At 43.9% G+C, this 21,024-nt stretch overlaps 1 protein-coding gene across 3 annotated transcripts in view; it reads left to right on the top strand.

The window, feature by feature from the left end:
• LOC140135769 (kelch-like protein 26) overlaps window positions 1–21,024 on the top strand; it is a 49,286-nt gene that overhangs the window by 16,291 nt on the left and 11,971 nt on the right. For all 3 annotated transcript variants that reach the window (XM_072157386.1, XM_072157388.1, XM_072157387.1), the window contains exons 2-4: window positions 2,175–2,425; window positions 9,963–10,122; window positions 20,207–20,332. In XM_072157386.1, the coding sequence (XP_072013487.1) occupies window positions 2,228–2,425; window positions 9,963–10,122; window positions 20,207–20,332 (484 nt within the window). In that variant the 5' untranslated portion in view covers window positions 2,175–2,227. The remainder of the gene's footprint in view (window positions 1–2,174; window positions 2,426–9,962; window positions 10,123–20,206; window positions 20,333–21,024) is intronic.

Below are 21,024 nucleotides of genomic sequence, written 5' to 3'. Positions count from 1 at the left end.
TTCCCAGGTGTCAGGGATCATTGTCCCCAAGTTACAGCCTGATCGGAGCAACTTCAAATTTGACCTGACCTTTGACCTCACATGACCTTTTGCGGTTTCATACTCCCCAAGTGTCAGGGATCATTTTCCCCGACTTACAGGCTAATTGGAGCAACTTCAAATTTGACCTGACCTTTGACCTCACATGATCTTTGTGGTTTTATACTCCCCAAGTGTCAAGGATCATTTTCCCGAGTTACAGCCCAATCGACAACTTCAAATTTGACCTGACCTTTGACCTCACATGACCTTTTGCGGTTTCATACTCCCCAAGTGCCAGTGATCATTTCCCCGACTTACCCCGGTACAGCCCAATTGGAGCAACTTTAAATTTGACCTGACCTTTGACCTCACATGACCTTTGTGGTTTTATACTCCCCAAGTGTCAGGGATCATTTTCCCCAAGTTACAGCTTGATCGGAGCAACTTCAAATTTGACCTGACCTTTGACCTCACATGACCTTTGCAGTTTTATGCGGTCATATTTCAACATTCGACTTACCCCCCCCCATCATTATTCACCATTATTGCGTCATCTGTAGAAACTATATAGTGGGAATTATTGATTTTCATAAATGCATCATGCATGGGAAGGCATGATGCAGTTTTAGCCAAGATATCACCCCCCCCCCACACACACACACACACACACACACCCCCCTATTAGCCATCAGTGAAAATTATATAGCTGTTTATATCTCACATACAGGCATCACATCACAAGTTACACTCAAGATATGTAACAAAATTGGCATCTGAACATACCTCAGTTTGTTTCGTGTGAATCACCCACTTGCGGTTTCATACGCCCCAACTGGGCTGTTCCAGTTGAAATTCATACAACCTCTCCGGAAGACATTATCTTAATCTCCCACACAGGGAGTGTGAATTTCGAATGGGCCTACCTGAATGGGTGACTCCGTTTGTAATATTCAATCCCTGTGTGGACGATTCAAGTCATGTCTTGCATGCAGGGTGTATGGATTGCAGTTGGAATAGCGCGCTAGACGACAGTTTCCACGTTTTGATGTATGGATTACGATTGCAGTTGCAATAGCCAGGCGGCGAGTGGCATGATAGAGCCGGCAACTTGTGAAACCGCCCGGCCGTATGACATTTTCCACACGGTTGACGATGGAAATTGACTGAATTTAGAGAATGCATGGCATTCACCACCTGGCAATAGACCAATTCTGACGAAACTTTACACGTTTTGAAGCACAGACAGCAGAACCATTGTCTGTGGTTATCTCTTGTTTATCAAAACACTAGACTAGATGTCTCCATGTTGTTACTGCCCCTAACTGCCTATCAGCCAAATTGCTGCCTCTAATGATAGCTGCTTCATTACATTTCACACAAATATTTTCACAAAATGACCCCTATCAAGCCTTACATGAACTTTGACCCCAATCTGTGGTACAACTTATTTGAAGCTTGGGCCAGCGGTTCTTGGTGACCATGTTTGGTGGTCATAGCATGTCATTTAAAGGAGCAGTAGCATTTTAAAGATTTTCACAAAATGACCACTAATAACCCTTATGTGACCTTTGACCCCTATCCGTGTAGAAGTTATATTAAGCTTGGGTCGGTGCTTCTTGTGGCCAAGTTTGGTCAAAATTGGTGCAAGCGTCTGGCACTAGTAGCAATTTTTGGTTTTACTAAAGAAGAAAGAAGATTTGAGAGCTTCACAGTATATCAGGCGGATAAATCCGCCTGACATAATTACGATGCAATACAATGCAATTTGAATGCGCAGCAGATCTATAGAAATAAGGCTGCCCGGTTTTATGCAGAATTAGACCACGTCTGAACTGGGCTCTATCCAATCACTGTAGCATACATGTAGTAAAGGTTTATTCAGATTTCCTTTTACAAATTAAGCGACTAAGCGTACTGCTAGCCGTCCAGCACGTATTATTTGCACAAGGTCCAATGCATACGCTTGACGTCGCGCACGTATACGCGATGGTTAAGCTGTCAAAGGAAATCTGAATAAAACTTTAGGTTGTGAAATAAGAAATCCACTTCGGACAAGACTGAATTGTGGTTGGAGAACCATCTTGTTTTGTGTGTAATTCCAGAACAATAATTTGGACGTTTTTATCAATTTATTGTTCACTTTCTTATTGCAGGTACTACACAGTGGAAAAGAAGTGTGCTTGAAGGACCAAGGAAAACAGGTTTGATGACAATGAGCTCCAGTGCCGATATTGAAATTCTGTGCAGTGCTCATGGTGACATGAAATATGCATCTGTTGATTATGGAAGTCGGTTACAGTGGAAAAAAGGCAATCTGCAGATTGGAGTGCAGAGACTAGGTGGGGGAACAAGCAGATACATCTGTATTTTGGACTACAAAATTGGACATCAACGGATATTTCCAGTAAGTTATAAGTTCAAATGTTAACTGAAACAAGTCAATTTGACTATTTTAAAATTAGATACGTCCCTTACTTGTCAAGTTGTCCTTGTAACAAATTGAGTCATAATAAAGGCCATTTTTCCATAAAGGTTTTGAACTACTCAAGGCATGACCAATGAAATAAAGGTCTCAGGTTCCAGCAAAACAGATTGAACCAAACAATGAACTTTTGGTTGAATAAATGAGCTATCAAGTTTTTGTTGTTTCTTACTATAATTAAAATTAAATTAGAATGAAAAATGTGTTACAAGTATGTTAATGCATACAAAAATCTAATGTAGAAAAGTGCAACTTTAGTTTAGACAAGTATGTATGTAATTCATGAAATTTCATAAATGGCTATGTTTCTCACTGAACCATATTAAAACATGTTTGGAATGTGTGAAAGATACTTTAACAAAACACGGTTTTCTTTTTGATTACTTTGCTTTTAGTAAAAGAGCCCTCAAACAAAAAGGGATGCATAACAAGCCTATATGATATAGAAAAATGGAACTTTTATTTGGCGGTAAATTTTATAAATTCCTGTTTTTCTCAGTGAAAATGGTAAAATATCTAGCAATAAAACCCACTCACTTGATGTATAACTTTAAAACAAGAGAATTTATCACTACAAGTAGAATCCAATGAGCCAAGTGATGGTCAGAATTCCTTTGGCCATTACTTGGGTCCCCTTCGCACCAAAATATATTGCTTACATCTTGTGAACCCTGTATTCGCTGTCGTAGTGCACATTAGAATATGGCCCTTGGTAGGTCAACTGGCTCATGCTTTTTTTGTTACGAACCACTGATCGAAATGATCACAACACAAAGCCTATAGCATATCAAAATTCGGAACAGATGTATGAGCCCAGGCTTGAACCAGTAACCAATGGTTTACTATTGTCTGTCCAAATAACTTAGACACCCGGTTTTTAGGATATATTTCGAAAAGTTTTCACTTTGGAAAAAAGTCATGAAAGAAAAGTTGCTAAACACGGTCAGACCTAACAGAAATTATTAGTAAAGCGATGAAAAATATTCTTCCTTGTCTACTTTTATTCAATTTTGACCGATTTACAGCAAGATATCTGGGTCCAGCCGAATATTCCTAATGACTTGAAACTTTTGATGGGATAATCTATTTACAGTAAGGGGTGTTTGAACATTGTAATCATGCATATTGATCAGTGATTCCACCCTTTTTTCTTTGATCCTTTTACTAATTCACAATAATGGCGGTCTACTCAAATGCATTCAACAAAAGCATGTTTGCAATCTACCGCGAGAGGTCGTCTCACACACATAATAAATACACTACGATCAAATAGGTTGATGACAATATTTGATTGAATGGACTGCACTGTGCCATGATTTCGGTGAAGGACACCTTTGTTTGGAGCCAATCAATAATTCCATGCACAACCTCTATAACTCAAAAGATGTCACAGTTGGTGCATTATAACAAATGATAGAGCAAGTTACTATGCGGCTGGAGTGTATTGTGAATTATACTCCTCACCAATAACATCAGAACATTTATAGTGCATACAATTGGTATTTTCTTAGAATTGGGCCAAGCCAAAAGCATGCACAGAAGAAGATTCAAATACCGCGCCGAATTGTTGTAATTGGTTGAGGAGGGACAGCTGGGATCACTTATAGTTAATACACTAAGAATAAATGCCAATTAGAAACACTGTCTGCATTTTATGAACTGAATTATATTTTTCATTTTTATAAAATGTTTTTGGTGAGGAGTATAATTAATTTACTATTCATCCATTCACTATCCAAAATCACCATACCTACAAATCTGTATAATGAGACCTTCCAAAATAATGGTACCCAACTTCTACCGGATTATTTTTAAAGTGTTGAGAAAAACATTCCAATTTCAATAGAATTTCTGGTAAACTCTCACTCAATGCTTTGGAAACACAAAAATCCCGTTAGGTCTCAGCGAATGTGACTTTTCTTTCATGACTTTCTTTAAAAGTGGATATTTTTTCAAATAAGTAACAAAAACTGGGTGTCTAAGTTAATTGGACAGACAATAACGTGCACTACGGAAGTGAATTAATTATACATGATTGATGTACAAGCTATGTAAACACAGCATGTTGTGCATTATACACATACCTGCCAACTACTCCGATTTTCGCGGGGTTACTCCGATTTCCCGAGTTTGAAACCCCCGAAAATCGGAGTATTCCGATTTTCTGGAGAAAAAAAATTTTTTTTTAAAAATTTAAAAAATTACAGTTTGTTATCCTTAAGGTTACGGAGAGTGAAAATTCCACTCAACTTGTCTTTTGTTTTTTAATTTTTATTTATGAAGTATATGTATATATTAAACATCTCAGAGATGTAGATTGAAAAAATTGTATCAACAAAGTATTTTTTAAATTATTTTGTGTATCAATATTTGCTCTAGATATCCCACAGCACTAATTCTTTTTTAAAGACAGTTCTTGTTTTAAGGGGACACTACACTAAATCCTTCCGCATTTGGTGTAACTCATGGCAGAAAGAGAAGGTGTGAGGGGCTATCATTTTCTTTGGAAGGGGAATCCCAAATATACATGGGGGCCCGTGGGTTAGATTTTAAAAGGTATGCCAACATTTCCTGTCATCCTCCCCTGGCCCTGCTCTCGGCCAGCCTAACTTTGCCAATGTGGAAACTTTAAATGGCCTAGATATTATGATGCAGATTTGAATGTTTCTGTAGTGTTTCCTAAGCCTTATAAAGATGCACTGTAAATGTTTGCCAAAAACTGCTCCCCCTCCCCATTCTACCCTCCCCAGGACTCATAATTATTATGCACCTAGTTACTTTATTGTATTTTCACATGTATTTCAATGGGACATTTATTTAGTGATGTGCCCCCTTATAGTGATTATTATTCCAGTGCATGAACTGGCAACCGTATCATTTTCATTTTATTGCTAAAATCACTGAAGCATAAGCACAGTGGAGCATGAGTATTCAACCAGCACTATACTAGACAAAATCAATAAAATAAGTACTATCACCTTGGCCCTGGCAACACTAACTAGCATTGTAAACAAGTTAGCACATGGTTTGAACATGACATAGATAGTGTGGAAGTTTTGGCAGAAATTGGTCAATTTCTGCAAGTTTTGTGAAAATCAATTGATACTTCCCATGCAGTAAGGATTATCGGTAGTAATACAGGAGCACTGCACCTGGAATATTATGGGATTGTGAATTGATACTGTAAAATAGCAGAAAATGTGAGTACTTGAAACTAAATGTGTGCATATCTCACAACTCCATTTTGGACCATTTGGCCTGATATGCTGAGATAAAATAAATTATTTTAATGTTTCCCGTAGCTGATTCATAAAATTTTGATATGCATGTGTTAGCTGATACTTCAAAGAAATAATGTAGGGAATAATTGTGTCAATATATTGGCACACTAAATTAATATTGTTATTGCAAAAAAGACGACATTTACCCCATCATTTTCATTGACATTCTGTGAACATGTAAGCTTACTGTTTTAAATCAGGAGGACCTATCGAAAGAATAAATAGGTACATTATTTCATTGGTTTGTTTGTAACACATATGAGAAATCGCAATGAAATCGGACCCTCTCCCCATATTTTCCTGGCCTCTTTCCCAAAAAACCTCATGCTCATGAAATTGAACACAAATTAAAACACTTACAAAGTACATTTGTGTATGAGCTATGACGTTAAAAGTATTACAATAATAATCATTAGAGTGTCAACTTTAAGATGAAGTATGATTTTTAGGCCTGCCATGTTTATTTTTTGAAAAACTAAATATTTTAGGTGGCTACGTGCAGCCAATTTGCCTACACAAAATTTCAAAATCCTGTATAACCTTAATATACAAACCACTAACTAATGTTTACCTCTTCATCTAGCACATATTATAAATGCATGGAAAACCAATGCATGTATAATAATGTGATAGATAAAGAAGGTAAACATTAGTTAGTGGTTTCATAATAAAGATAACAAACTGTATTTATTTGTAATTTTTTTCCAATTTTTTTCAAATTAACTGTGAATGATCCTAGCACTTCAGAATACGTCTAGTGGTTCTCCAAAGTCAACAAAAAATTTGACATTTTTTCTGAATTTTCAACTTTGTATTGTGCATCATATCAATGTCCTATCAGTCACGTAGGCCTTGTTATAAAGCCAAAAAATTACTCTAACGAATGATCGTTATGTACAAAAGTATAGGAAACTGCATTTTTAAAAGCACATTTTCTGTGTGAAGGAAGCATATTTTTCAAACTCATAAAAACAGGTCCCAGAATGTTTTTTCACATTTTTTTCAAAGGTTGTAGTCATCAAATACATGTATGTGTTGAAATTGTTGCTAGATATGGAGTATAAATCCCTCCTGAAAGTGTATAAAGCCTAGGGCTTCATTTTCACCTTGTTCTTTATTGTTGTTTTTCTATAAAATGTGTCTGCTGTGAAGGGGCTTATAAGGGTTTTTACAGTGTAGAAACCCTCTAGCTTTGGGGGGCTTCGCACCCTCAACCCCCACCGGGCCTTTGCCCCTGGACCCCACCAGGGGCCCTTGAGCGGGCCCCTGGACCCCCCACCGTCAGAGGCGATACTACGGGCGCTTCGCGCCCTACGTTCGCCATGTACTCTGTTTTCTAGGTTTTCAATGTTCGCAGGTATGTATATACAGAGCTGCCAACTCTCCCTCTTTTCGCAGGAGACTCCCTACTTTTAAACCTTCAGAACCCTTAATTTTTGGTCATCTCCCTGAAAAGGAAATGGTTTCATCCAAAGATGTACACATTTTGACAAATCTCCCTGATTGCAACAGGAAATCTCCCTTTTCTCAAGATTCAAATGTTGGCAGCTCTGATTATATAATAATCAAGATACCGTAACCACTCGGGTATAATCCTACCTTTGGCTATACATGTAAGCCCACCTCCTATTTTTCAAACTATTCTGGGAACAAGGGTGCTCTCGGGTATACGTCCAGTCTCGGTTCGGTTCCATCTCTGGATAATGTAACAATAAATAATTACATAATGCCCTATGAAAAAAATGCCAAAGTCCTGTAACCCCCCCCTTATTTTCTTCAATGCCAAAACCCATTCCTCTTCATCCACAAATCGGCGCGCCACTAATTACACCCACCACAGTCAACCATGCAGCAATATAGAAATATACTCGTATTATAAGTGACGCGAAAGTCCATTGAACGCTGATTCGAGACTGGTCCAATCTGTTAGAGATCTCCTTCCAAATATTCGTTCAACGAAGCACGTTGTTTCGATGTCAATTACGAAAGCCCGCCCAGTTTCAATTCAAATATGGTAGCACAAAGCTATGCGCGGGATGTGACGCAAGATCGGATGGGACACTTGTCAACTTGCTGAGAGGTATTGAGCTCAAGTGACACGCGTCTGATAGACCCATAGTACGCGCGCAATAATAAAAAGGCAACCACTCGACTCGGACTTAGGCCTATTGTCCATATTATGCGTATATTATCGCGTGCGGTTTGCAAATGTTTGCACATTATTTAGCTAGGAAGCCTTTTCAAATATCCCGCGCTGCCAAGCTGCGTTGATTGGTCGGATACAATATCGTTGTTTAGTCGCTTACACAAGCGTTAATGTAGTGAAAACATGGACGTGGTATATAGAAAGATTGCGTGACTCCAAATCCGTAAAAGTGAACTCCCAGCATTTTGTGGGAGCTGGAAGGCAAATTGCTTACAGACTGGGAGGGTCCATGTATTGGGTTGATTTTTAATGCTATGTAATCTACATTACCAGTCGTTCTCCATGGACCCGAGGGAGGGTCTATACATGTACGTCCAGTAGTAATTTTGGCCAAGTTCTTAAATCATATCAATGCTTTTCTTTCACATTAAGAACAAATATAAAAATATATCAGTTAAAAATGAACATTCCATACCGTACTTATAATTATAAAATTGTCATAGATGATAGAAAAATGGAACATCGGGCATACAAATGGAGAAGATTGTTTTTATTTTTATATTCAACTACCAGCCCACCCCCATTTTTGATGTGAAATTGCGCATATAGGGAGAGGGCTTAGGCCCCTAACAGTCAATTTTGGGTTCCCGTCACATAATTTCTGAAAACAAGTGAGGTAACTTTTTCATTATTCATTATTTTTCTGCCTTTCATTATATGACCAACAGCCAACACGCATGTAAAATGTGTTATTATTTGCCGCCCCGGTTTGCCTCTCACTCACTTGAAGATGGATGTTTAGCCCAAATGAGATTCAAAAGTGTATTAAAAAGAGTCTGCAAGGTTGACAGCAAAATGCATGTTTTAATTTTGATTTTTCCACCAAAAATAAAGGGATATTCATAATTTTATTTGCAAATATAACCAGTTTTTATCAGTATTTTTGGAAAATCACAATAATGAATTCAAGTGAGGTCAGAAAATGAAGTGAGGCGGGTGACGGAAACTCAAAATCGACTTTCCTTGGCCTTATATCCAAGTGGTTATGGTAATAGCATAATTGATTGTTAGCCAATTAAAATCACACTTCTGCCAGATCAGCGCTTCATAGCCCAAAAGGTCATGGGTACGAATCCCAGCTCCACCACATTTTGTTTTTCCTAGTAATTTATTTTTTGCGTGATCTGAGGTCATCTTTTCTAAATGTTGTTTCTGTTGTAGGGGTGTAAATTAACGGTTATTTGTCTAACCGTTTAAACGAACCACAATCCGGTCGGTTAACCGTGTAAACGTATGTAAAAAAAAAATCTTTAAAAAAAAGATTTGTTGGCGACTTTGGAGAACCACTGGACCTACCGTATTGTCTGTAATAAATACTCCCGATCTGATAAACGCCCCCTCCAATTTTTCAATGAAAAATTGACAAAAATGCTAAACATTTCCATGCCATATTGTTTGACTTTGAGTAAGCTTAAAACTTGCATCAGTCATGTCATTGCGATGACTAAATTCAATTGCATGGACAAAACCTACTACGACTCAAACTTCCATCCATTTCATTGCCTAATTATGGTAGAATTTCACCAGATTATTGCTTGATGATGTACAAGTACAGGTGTAAATTTGTTGTATTTACCACGAAAATATCATTAACACGCTGTTCTGTGGGCGCCGCCATTATTAGGTACTTGTGTAAATCCCTCCTTTCTACATGAGCACCTTCGGGAAATTTAACCAGATTTTAAAGGGGTTTTTTTTCACTTTTTTCAATTCATTTCCACTAAAAGGGGCCCCTTTTGGAAAAATACAATGCCTCTGGGGCATTTATTACACACAATACGGTAGGTCCAGTCGAAAAAACTTTTTTTTTTTAAACGTTTAAACAGTTAGTGATTTTCCTAAACTGCATTTTACGGTCGGTTAAACGTGAAACGTGTAAACGTAGACACCCTTATTCTGTTGTGGACTCACACACCTAAAATCGAACTGACAGACTCTTGATTAATGATTTTATTTCTGTTCATTTTTACAGTTGGCAAGCAACATTAAGAAAGTCTCCAGTATTAACACCAACCCTGGTAGAGTCACATTAGCCTTGAAAGACGGCACTAACATCACACTGAACAAGGGCAACATCCAAGAAGTACGCAGACTTATCAGCTGCTTAAGTGAAATCAAGTCTGTAAAACCAGGTACTATAAAGTTTGTTAATTATGTAGACAAAAAAAAACAGGTTCTGTGTAACGGTATTCAAGGAAGATTTTTTATAATATCCTAGAGTGAACAATAATGCACTGTATTTGCCCCAACCTAAGTCAATCACTTTTGAGGGGCACTTATTAAAATGATGAGGTGCAAGTCAAATTTGTAATGTGCACACATTTAATCAAGAAAAATACAGTGAACTGAAGGCAAATTCATCATAAATTCATAATCGCTGCCGGAAAGTTAAGTTGGTAAGACTCCATACACCGGACGATCTTACCGTTTCCGATGTTGATTAAGATACTTCTTGCATCGATCCCGAGATGTGGAAAAAACCAATAGTCATTTTGTCCCACATAAATGAATAAATAACAAAAAAACCCGATCCCCAGGTGGACTCACCCAATTGGTGACGTCACACCAGATGATCATCCCTTATCCAACTTGGTCTCCGACTGACACAGATGTGCCTATCGATTGTTCATAGCACTGAGTATCATTTTCTCGACCAAGGCGAGATAAACGGTTGTAGTTTCACACCTTAGGTAAAACCAAACCGGTATTGTTCAGCTGAGGATAGTTTTGACGACATTTTCTGGCGAAAAAGTGACAAAAACGATCCAAACTTAGCTACATATCGTGCCTCCGTTTGTATACGGGACACACGAGCAATTCAAAATGGCCGCTCGCTAGCATCATGCATTTTGTTTCCCACGTAAAACAACCATTGCAGCCTGTAAGTTACAATAGATGTTTGTACATGCACATTGTATATCATGTACGGTAGGTTATTGTTGCTATGTTTATGGTGATTACTCTATCGTTATGTCTTTCACACCCGTCCGATGACGAGTTAATCAGATATTCATATGGTGGGGCATGGTAGGGACCCGTCTGACATTTTTAGTAATAAAGTTAGCCAGTCCTTACTTTACCACTAACGTTAGCGACCAGCCTCCGTGCTACCACTAACGTTAGCGACCAGCCTCCGTGCTCAGGTTTGCTTACTGGGCTTGAGTCGTGTGTTGGGGGGTAGTGACCCTCTCCCTTTCTCCTCGCTATGCCTCGGCCCTGTCGGGCTTGCCCTTCCCTGGTAGCGGAGTGGGACCCACACCCGCTCTGTTTTTCCCACAGGGAGTGCTCACGGTCTTCTAGATGTCTTTCTTTTGCTTAGGACTCTCCGAGTTCCTGCTTGACGATTTGGACAGTCTCCGTCATCGGCATAAGACGAAGAAGAAATCTACCAAGGGCACTGGTAACGTCGGAGCAAGTAGCAGGCAGCAGAGCGGTAGCCACCTGCAAAAACCCTAGCGGGTTTGTAGCAGGAGGATACCAGTCCTTTGGCGAAAATCCTCACGGGTTTTTAGCAGGAGGACACCCGTCTGTTGCAAGCATATCTACGGGCTCAAAGACGCAGCCACAGTAGTAGCCAGCGACGGGCGGCATGCAAGGGTACCCCGGGCTTGCCTGGGTTGAAACCCTAGCATGCAGCGTGCCAATGGAACCCTGGGCTTGCCTGGGTTGATCCATAGCACGCAGGACGCCTCTCATTCCCTGAGCCTACAAGGGCACGGGTTGAGCGGGGGCGTACAAGGGTTCAGCATAAGGCGAAACTATGGTTAACACCGTGGTATTAGCCAGTGCAGAACCAACTGGGGTGTTCACACAGGGCTGTCCCGTAGCGGGAGCTCTGAGTGATACCCCGGGCCCCAGAGTAGATGCTGGCTGTCCTCCGGGACTGGCTAGCGATTATTCAGGGGTTGGGTCAGCAGTCTCTCACGGGACAGCGAACCCAGTGCATACTGTGGTAACAACCGAGGTAGGCCATGGCCATACTTCAGTAGTATCCACTATGCACGCACCGATATTTGCTGTTAGTGCCCCCCACAGACGGCGACCTTCGGCGCAATTCTCAAGAATAGAGAGGGTAGTGTGAACAGCTAGCCTTTTCACCGACCTCCTTTGTTCTCGAGAACCAGCCTTGCGTGGATGGTTAATTGACGCTGTCAATAGACCTATTATCCCGTTATGCTCAATTACCCTCTGATCAATGAGGTCTGTCCTCACAGATCAGTGCACCCTATTCACTGAATAGGCGTGACGAGGTTTTTGGCCGCGGGTATACACGACAGGCTGCCGGTGTTATAGCACGGCAGGTTTCCTCTAGCCAAGGAACAACCGGTAACACGGGGTACCCAAGCTCGCAGCTTGATCCCCTTGCGGGGAACGCAGTGAGGTAAGGGTACAGCGGTACACAGCTGGGAACCCTCACGAGTACCCACGCTGGTACCGCGCCGGTACCACGCCAGTACACAGATCCCCCAGCGGGGAACGCAGTGTGACGAGGGTACAGCGGTCCACAGCCGGGAACCCTCACGGTACCCACGCTGGTACCACACGGTACCACAGCACCGCCCTAGTCGCCACAGTCTGTGTGGCAACAGGGGCGGTGCTGGTACTGCAGTACCATGGGGTTACCCTGGTGGCGGATCCTTTCAGGGTCAGCTGCCGGCTGGGTATGCCCCGTGGTACCCGCGCAGGGTGTTTTCTTCCACGGTCTAGTACCGTGGAAAGTGTCGCCTAGCGATGGCCACGCAGTACCATCAGCTGTTGACCAGGCCGGCCGGCGTGGGGCTAACCCAGATCTTGATCAGCAGTCAATGCATTTTAAGGCGCGCGAGTGCGATGGCGCGCATAGAGCCCACCTTAAATCACTTTACCGAGTGCGATTTATAGCGCACCTTGTCACCTCAAGGAGTTTCCAAAGCAAGTTGCAGCGGTTCCCGAAAGTGATTTGCATAAAATAAATCGACGTCACGGCCTTTACAAAGGTGACGACCCAAACTATATCTTTTCTACTCGCTGATTGTCCGTTTTCGACAATTGAATATGTAAATTAGCTGACCTTTCTTGTGAGGTCACGCTACCGAAATATGATAACGTGCTGTTCATGTCACAACAAAGACGTGACATGCCATTGACCACCGTAGTAAATGAGGTAATGTTTATGCATTCAACTGAACTGTATAATTATTTAGAAGCTGAACAAGGCTGATTTAATATTTTGACATGACCTACACACGTGCGATCTGTCAGCGGTGAGTGTAGCGCTATGATAAAATTGTACCGAGGTTTGCCGATAGAAATATCAGTTTATACTACTCATCATGGCGGACAAAAAGAACAAATGGGTCCAGTATAAGACATGGAAAACCTACAAGCTTAATGATGTATGGGGTTTGAAAAAACCGAGGCAGACGGGACGATATTTGTGTCGAAAGTTTGGTGTTTGAGTTGTTTGAGTAAGCCCATCCCACGAACGAACTACCCCCATTCACGCTGTACGAAGTTAGAAAAAAAGGAGCCAGTTAGCACGCCAGGCACCACTAAGCATGCAAAGTGCATAGCATCGGACTTTTGGTGATCCCCGTTATCTTTTTTTACCGTGTCGGACAGGAGCGCGCTGCTCATTAAATATTCATGAACCCAACACGTCACAAACACGTGGTCTTATTCGGCCGATGAGCGCGCTGCTCATTAAATATTCATGAACCCAACACGTCACAAACACATGGTCTTATTCGGCCGATCAGAATCGTTGCAATTAACCCGACGTGGTTTTATGAATGAATTTTTGACCTTACTGGGCTCAGACATATGCATATTCATGTATTTTCTAATATTCAAGATGGCTGCTGGGTCCTGGCAAAGACGGAATAAAAATCAATGGTTCCGTTCGGAAAATATTGCCGTTTGAAAATTGACTTTTTTCTGGCGTCAAACGAGCAAAAATTTCGATGACTGAAGATACTCAAATTTCATTTATCTGTAATTTTGGTTATAATTTTTTGTTGGACATGGTATATTTTTTCTGACTTTGCTGGAAGCTTATTTCAAGTGGTCATGGTGGATTTTACTGCGGAGGATCCAGTTTTTCAACGGAGACGGACAATATGCACGAGGTGTTTCTTACCAACTGTTACAAAAATTTCACCGATCCTACGCACACGATTCGTCAGTTCTGTGCACGTGATGTCATGCAGTGGGTGCATGGGGCAGTGCTAGGAAATTTGCATAATTTTAACTTATTAAGAAGTTTGATTGCCCACCTATACATTGTAGTCCCACATTTAACACCAATGCTTCTTATCTGAATATCAAGTGCAATAATTCAAATAGCCCACCTAAACTTCTTACCGAGTGCAAATGATAGCACACCTAAAATCCTTACCGAGTGCAATTAACAGCACACCTGTAGCTCGCCTGACTATTTCCAGGAGTGCGATTTGTAGCACACCTACTTTTTTCAAAATTCATTGACTGGATCAGGGTAGGCCCCGTGCTGCTAGCGCTAGGGCGACGGCTGCGAGAGCATGCGGACCCAGTGGTGCCATGGCGGGTAACTCAGGGTCTTGCGGGAGTACTCCCTCTTCTGCTGGCAGGTAGTCGGCGAGCCACACGGTGGTTATGCCTTCTTACCCGCTTTCAGATGCCCGTCCCCAGTTACCGTCATCATCGGAGCATGATACGGATACTGTGGGCGAGGGAAAGGAGTCAGAAGCTGAGTCCGGTAGTGAGTCTGACGACATCACTACAATCTCCTTCCCCCGCGAGGGGAGCAAAAGCACTGATCTTCCTCCGGACACCCCCTAAGGGGGAGTCCATGGAGGAGGCCCAGGGGATCCTTTCAGTAGGATGCTCAGCTGCTGCTTCCTCACAGGGGACGCCTGCACTCTCATTCCCGGCAAACCTCAAGGGTAGATATCGTAGGGCTGTCGAGCTCAGTAGAGCTATGACGCCGCGTGTTTGCACGCTCCCTCTGCGTGTAACGCGGGAGGACCACTGAGGGAATCCGAGAGGGACCCAGATGTCGTCAAGCGTATGACGCTCAGGCAACATCTGAGCTCTTCCGCGAGGTGAGCCTATTAGCGGTGCTAACAGCTAGCCTCAACGAGAGCTCCATGGGCCTAGCCCATAGGGTGTCCACTCAGCGCCGGGGGCCTGCCACTCCAATCGCTCAACGCGATGGAAAGGCAGGGTCCTTTCTCTTTGGATGCTTTTAGCGCCACGGTGGAGGACCGTGCAAAGAAGCTACCAACGGGAGCACTCTGAAGAAGTCGGAGACTGCCCATACCATGGGTAGGAGCAGCAAGTCGAAGCGCAAGTGCAGGGAGACCAGGTCTTCTAGCGAGAATGCAGCTTCGAATACTCCGACTTCAGCAGGCCGTGCACCACCAACAGTACCCGAGCCCACTACCTCTGCAGCGCCCATTTCTGGGAGGCGCAAGGGTAGCACAGGAACAGCTGGCAAGCCCCGAAGAAGAGCAAGCGCTCTTCCAAGGGAGGCTAGGCGGAGCATTCCTGGGGGCTCGGCGGTCGACGGTCCATGCCGACAGGCACTGGACTTTTTCCACAGGGGGATCTCCCAGTGGACGACCGCTTATGGCTTTCGCCCAGAGGTGGGAAACCATCTCTTTGGGCGCCTGGGTATGGTCAGTGGTGAGTGGGGGTTACAGACTGGCAGCCCAGTCTCCCCACATTCGTCTGCACATTTCAGAGGTCCACAGTAGTGCCGTCAGACGGCCCCCAGCGTCGGGCACTACTGACAGGGATCACACAGCTTCTCACGAAGCGGGCGATTGTCCCGGTCTACTCCCCGTTCTACGGGTGATCTTGGAATCATTGGCTCCAAGGAAGACCGGCGACGGGAGTTCTTCAGGCCCAAGAGGTTCAAGGTGGAGACTCTCGCCTCGGTGCTAGCCTGCCCCATCAGGGGTATGGGAACAGCATCACTAGATCTCTCGGACGCCTATCTGCATATGCCAATCGCCTCTCAAGATCGGAGGTATCTGCGCTTCTAGGTACAGGATCAAAATTACCAATTTTGATACCGCCATCCGCCTGTCCATCTCTCCCTGAAGCACAGGGGTGTCAACATCAGTTGCTACCTGGACGTTTGGCTCATATACGGACGCACTCCACTGGAGACTACGGGTCTCGTGGGGTTGATAGTCCGTAGGGTGCGGGACCTTGGATTTTTTGATCAGCTCAAAAAGACCAGCATGGTCCCGACGCAGACACCACTATTTGTAGGGGCCCAGATCACCCTCACGGAGGGGATCGCGGTGCCCTCACCCGAGCGGGTGACGAACATGGTGCGGTGTGCCCGACTCTTGGCCGAGTCTCGGGCAGTACCCGCTGTGGCATGGATGAAGGTGCTAGGCCTAATGGCCAGTATGGTAGACCTCGTACCGTACTGCCGTTTCTACGTTAGGCTTACCCGACTGCACCTTCTAGCCTGCTTGCAGGCCCAGTCGTCACCCAATATCCCTCGCGGTTCCGATGTCGGAGATCGCGCTAGAGGAACTCTGGTGGTGGACCCATCAGCCCAATTGGCCCAGGGTGTCAGGTTTTCCTGCACCCCCGGTATGTCACGTAGTGACGACCATAGCTTCAAAACGGGGCTGGGGGGTCCACATCCACGGAGACTCTGTCGCGGGCCTATGATGGCCATAGAGACAGAGTTTCACATCTACCTCCTTCGCTTACGAGGAGGTGATCGTGGGATCACATATCGTTGTCCAGACGGACAACACAACCGTGGTAGCCTACCTCAACAGACAAGGGGACTCCAGGCCACCACGATTGTGCCTGCACGCACTGCACCTGATAGGGTGGTGCAAGTTCAGGCAGATTACGATGAGAGCGATACACATCGCGGGCGTCACCAGTATCCTCGCGGACGATCTGTCACGAGGAAGGGTGTCGGGACCAACAGAATGGTCCCTTGCTCCGCAGGTCGCTCAGATGATCTTCAAGGGGATGTACCACCCCTCGATAGATCTGTTCGCATCTCATCGCAATCATCCACTGCCGGTGTACTGCTCGAGGGTCGCGGACCCCCAACCATTCACCATGGACGCTCTGTCCATAGACTGGGGAGGGATGACAGCTTATGCATTCCCCCCGATCTCACTACTCACGAGGGTGGTGGCCAAGATCGGGTGGGAAGACTGCATTGTCATTCTGCTAGCGGCATTCCGCGGGCACTCCCCGAGGTACCAGATCTACTCCGGATGCCCGGAGGGGAGGTACCCAGTCTATCACTGGAGCACCTGCAGTTAGCTGCATGAACCTTACCAGGGAATGTGCAGCGGAGGGATACTTTTCATCAGAAGCTGTTTTTCTCATCGCCGGGGCTAGACGGAAGTCTACCCTCCGTACGTATAGCCAGCGTCTGGCTCCATACTACGCTTGGTGCGATGAGATAAATAGCTCTCCCGCTAGAGCCTATGTGCTGCTAGTTCCGGAGTTTCTGACAGAAAAGTTCCAAGCAAGACTTCAGCGGGCCACTGGGGCCAGCTATAAGTCAGCTATCCTCTCCATTCACTGAGGTTTCGAGACGGGTCGACTATCAAAACCGATGGTTACCTCAGTTTACGCCTCGACGGTATGTTCAACGAGTGTCCGCCGAAGAGGAAAGTGATCCTCCTAAAGGATCCCAGCACAGTCTTAGATCACTTTAAGGGTCACCCTTTTGAGCCTCCGTCAAAAGCGACGCTTAAATACGTAACTCTCAAGATGGCTTTCCGGTTTGGCGTTGGCTTCGGGACGGCGGTGCTGAGTTGCACGCGGTCTCGAAGTTGGCTTCCGTGTTCATAAACACTGGAGCGACACTGTTTCGGCGCTCTGTTCTCGTGACTACGAACGGGCGCGGTGCATACCGGCATTCGTCCCTCTCCATCCCCAGGGTTGGGCAAGGTTCGTCTGGAGCCGAATATGGGCTGGGGTGTCCGATAAGGGCGCTACAGCACTATTTCCTCCGAACACAAGCCTTGCGAGGGACTCACGACCGCATTTCATCACCCTTGCAGAGCCTCTCCGTCCAGCCGCTGTTGCGGTGGCTGGTCCAGGTGTTAGTGGAGTCTGGGCGATCGCGAAAGTTTCGCGCCCCACGGCCCACTCGACACGAGCAATCTCATCATCTTGGGCATACCGTATGGTTGTCCATTGAGGAGATCTGGCAGGCGGTGTCCCGGAAGCCACCATCGCCCTTCTCTTCTATATACTACCGTTTCGTTAGTAATCATAGACGGGGCGGGAGGTTTGCCAGGACATTGCTCGGGTGATCATAATACGGTGGTGTACGGGTACCAGGTTTTCAGACTATACAGAATACTCAGCATGGTAAGAACCAGTGTTTCTATTCTTAACCACCGAACTTAATAAGTAAGGAGGTTTATGTCTGTGATCACATTGTCTTTTTTGTTTTCCCGACCGTTGAGGAAAAATATTTTCTGACCTCGCGAAAACCATCGTTACCTGCTCCCGATCCCTGATCAGATGCTGACCAATCTTGTACCTCCATCCGTCGGTTACTTGCTAGATCGATCTTTCAGATGTTGATGCAAGAAGTATCTTAATCAACATCGGAACGGTAAGATCGTCCGGTGTATGGAGTCTAGTCCAAAACAGAAATGTTTTGTAGACTCCTAACCGAGCGATCTTACCTTTCCGATGTTGATTATTCCCAGACCCCGGCCACCCCCTACAAGTTTGGTCCGAGTAGGGGATCCCAAGTCGGATAAGGGATGATCATCTGGTGTGACGTCACCAATTTGGGTGAGTCCACCTGGGATCGGGTTTTTTTGTTATTTATTCATTTATGTGGGACAAAATGACTATTGGTTTTTTCCGCATCTCGGGATCGATGCAAGTAGTATCTTAATCAACATCGGAAAGGTAAGATCGCTCCGGAGTCTACAAAACATTTCTGTTTTGGACTATTCTATTTCGACTTGTGATGGAATTTAGTTGTACAGATGCATCGAAAAAGGGACGCTTAGGCAGTTATTACTTTAGAATATATCCATGAGGGCTTATAGCAGACTGGGGCTAATTACCGTATTTCGTCAAATAGTTGCCCCTCCCACCACTTTTTTCAACCAAGATGTTTCAAAAATGCCGATATTTCCATGCTATCTTGTGTACTAAGCTTACCAAGTTGCGCACATGGTCGATAATAGCGCCAATAATTGGCGAAAATCTGGATCAGAAACCCGAAGTGAGCCAGAAGTCAGTGTTTCTAGTTCATAGTTCGTCATTTTAGCGTGTGTTTTAGTTTACCTAATGATTTTAACGAGAATTATTGTTCTAAAATTGACCTTGAATAAACGCCCCCCCTTGGGAAAATGTAACGCCCCCGGGGGCGGTTATTTGACGAAATACGGTAGCTACAATACTGTAGCCACATAAAGGATGACTGAGTCATGCACACTGCACAGATATAAGCAAATATGAGTAAATGGGACAATCAGTGGGTTTGTTTGCTTCAAAACTTATGTCATGCAATATTTCAGTAAAGACCTTCAAAAATAAGTGTCCTATATGATACTTTTTTCACCGACAAACATGGACCCTATGAACCCCCTATATATAGTTAACAGTGTAACTGTTGACCTCTACAGACTGACATTTCACTATTGAAAGCAGGGACGTTTGTGGTTACACATGATAATTAACCGCCAAACCGTTGACCTGGTATTTCACCTACGATGGGAGACCTATACCCCATATGCATTGTTACAGCGTTTAGCACCCTCTGCTGCTCTCTTACGACAGAAACAGTGGACATACACACTTGCTGTGGGTCCGCACTTTATAAGGAAAATGTCATAGGTGGGTCCACCTTTGTCGGTGAAAACAAAGACACACACACACCCCTGTTTGTAATTACCTCCAAACGAGGACCTCATCTAACCGAGGACTCACACGCCGTTTTTAATCGACACACCGTGGACGTCACACACACAAACCAGACAACTTACTATCCAACCGTGACCTGTCCTATGTATACCCCCCTATAGTAGACCTATCTTATATATGCATTCTTGCATCATTTATGTTGTCCTGATCATAGTAAGAAACCAAGGATGTCCTCGGTCGGAGGTATGTCCTCGGTTGTATGATGTGTATCCATATGTAGGTCCTCGTTTGGAGGTATTTACCAAGGGATGCACACTCGCATGTAAAGAGTATGATGCTGATTGCTCCACAATTTCACAAATACAGGTAACATAATATCTACGGTATCTCAATATCAGGAAGGAGGTCAATCAGGCGAGGCAGGAACATCAGCCTCATCATCCAGCAGCAGACCAATAGATAACAGAGTTGAGACATTCACTAAACATCAAGGTTAGTTTTAGGTTACATCCACTCCAGTGAGATAGAACCAAAGAGTACTTACTCAGCCATGTTTGTGCATCGCTCATGAAGGGTAAAGTCAGTCCCGGCCCCCAACTCAACACAAAAGTTGACAACCATGAGAGTTACCAAATCTTTCAAAAGCCCCCTTTTGCAATAATTTTTCATCAAATTTACTCCCCTTTTTCATGCAAAATCGAGGACAACATTTGGCCCAAAACAACCCCTTTTTTGTGGTTTTCAATGATTAGAATTTCAAACGCCCCTTATCAATGACACTAAATATTGGCATAAATTTCTAGATTTTTCCAAGTACCCCTTTTATCCAAATTTTGCGGACAGTGCAAATTAAATACCCCCTATTTTGCCAATTTCGAGGTCCTTGCTACTGGTAAAAAAATAACCCCTTTTCCGCGCAATTTGGTAACTCTCATGGTTGTCAAATTTTGTGTTGAGTTGGGGGCCGGGAAGTCGAGTGTACCAGATTATTACGCCATGTGCCTAGCAGACCTTGATTTTAAAAAGTTTGTGGTTGTTTCTGTGTGTGTATAACAATTTGTGCCAAAGAAACATTTGCTAAATAGCAGCATGCACAAATCTTTGTAACGCTCAAGGTTAAAGACAACAAATATTTTTCTATTCTGTCGGTCCAACATCCGGCTATCCCTAGTCTCGGGCACAAA

Source organism: Amphiura filiformis, chromosome 16, assembly GCF_039555335.1.
Source record: "Amphiura filiformis chromosome 16, Afil_fr2py, whole genome shotgun sequence".
Classification (NCBI taxonomy): domain Eukaryota; kingdom Metazoa; phylum Echinodermata; class Ophiuroidea; order Amphilepidida; family Amphiuridae; genus Amphiura; species Amphiura filiformis.
The sequence above is the reverse complement of the archived record's forward strand: the minus strand, read 5'-3'. Positions and strand labels throughout refer to the sequence as shown.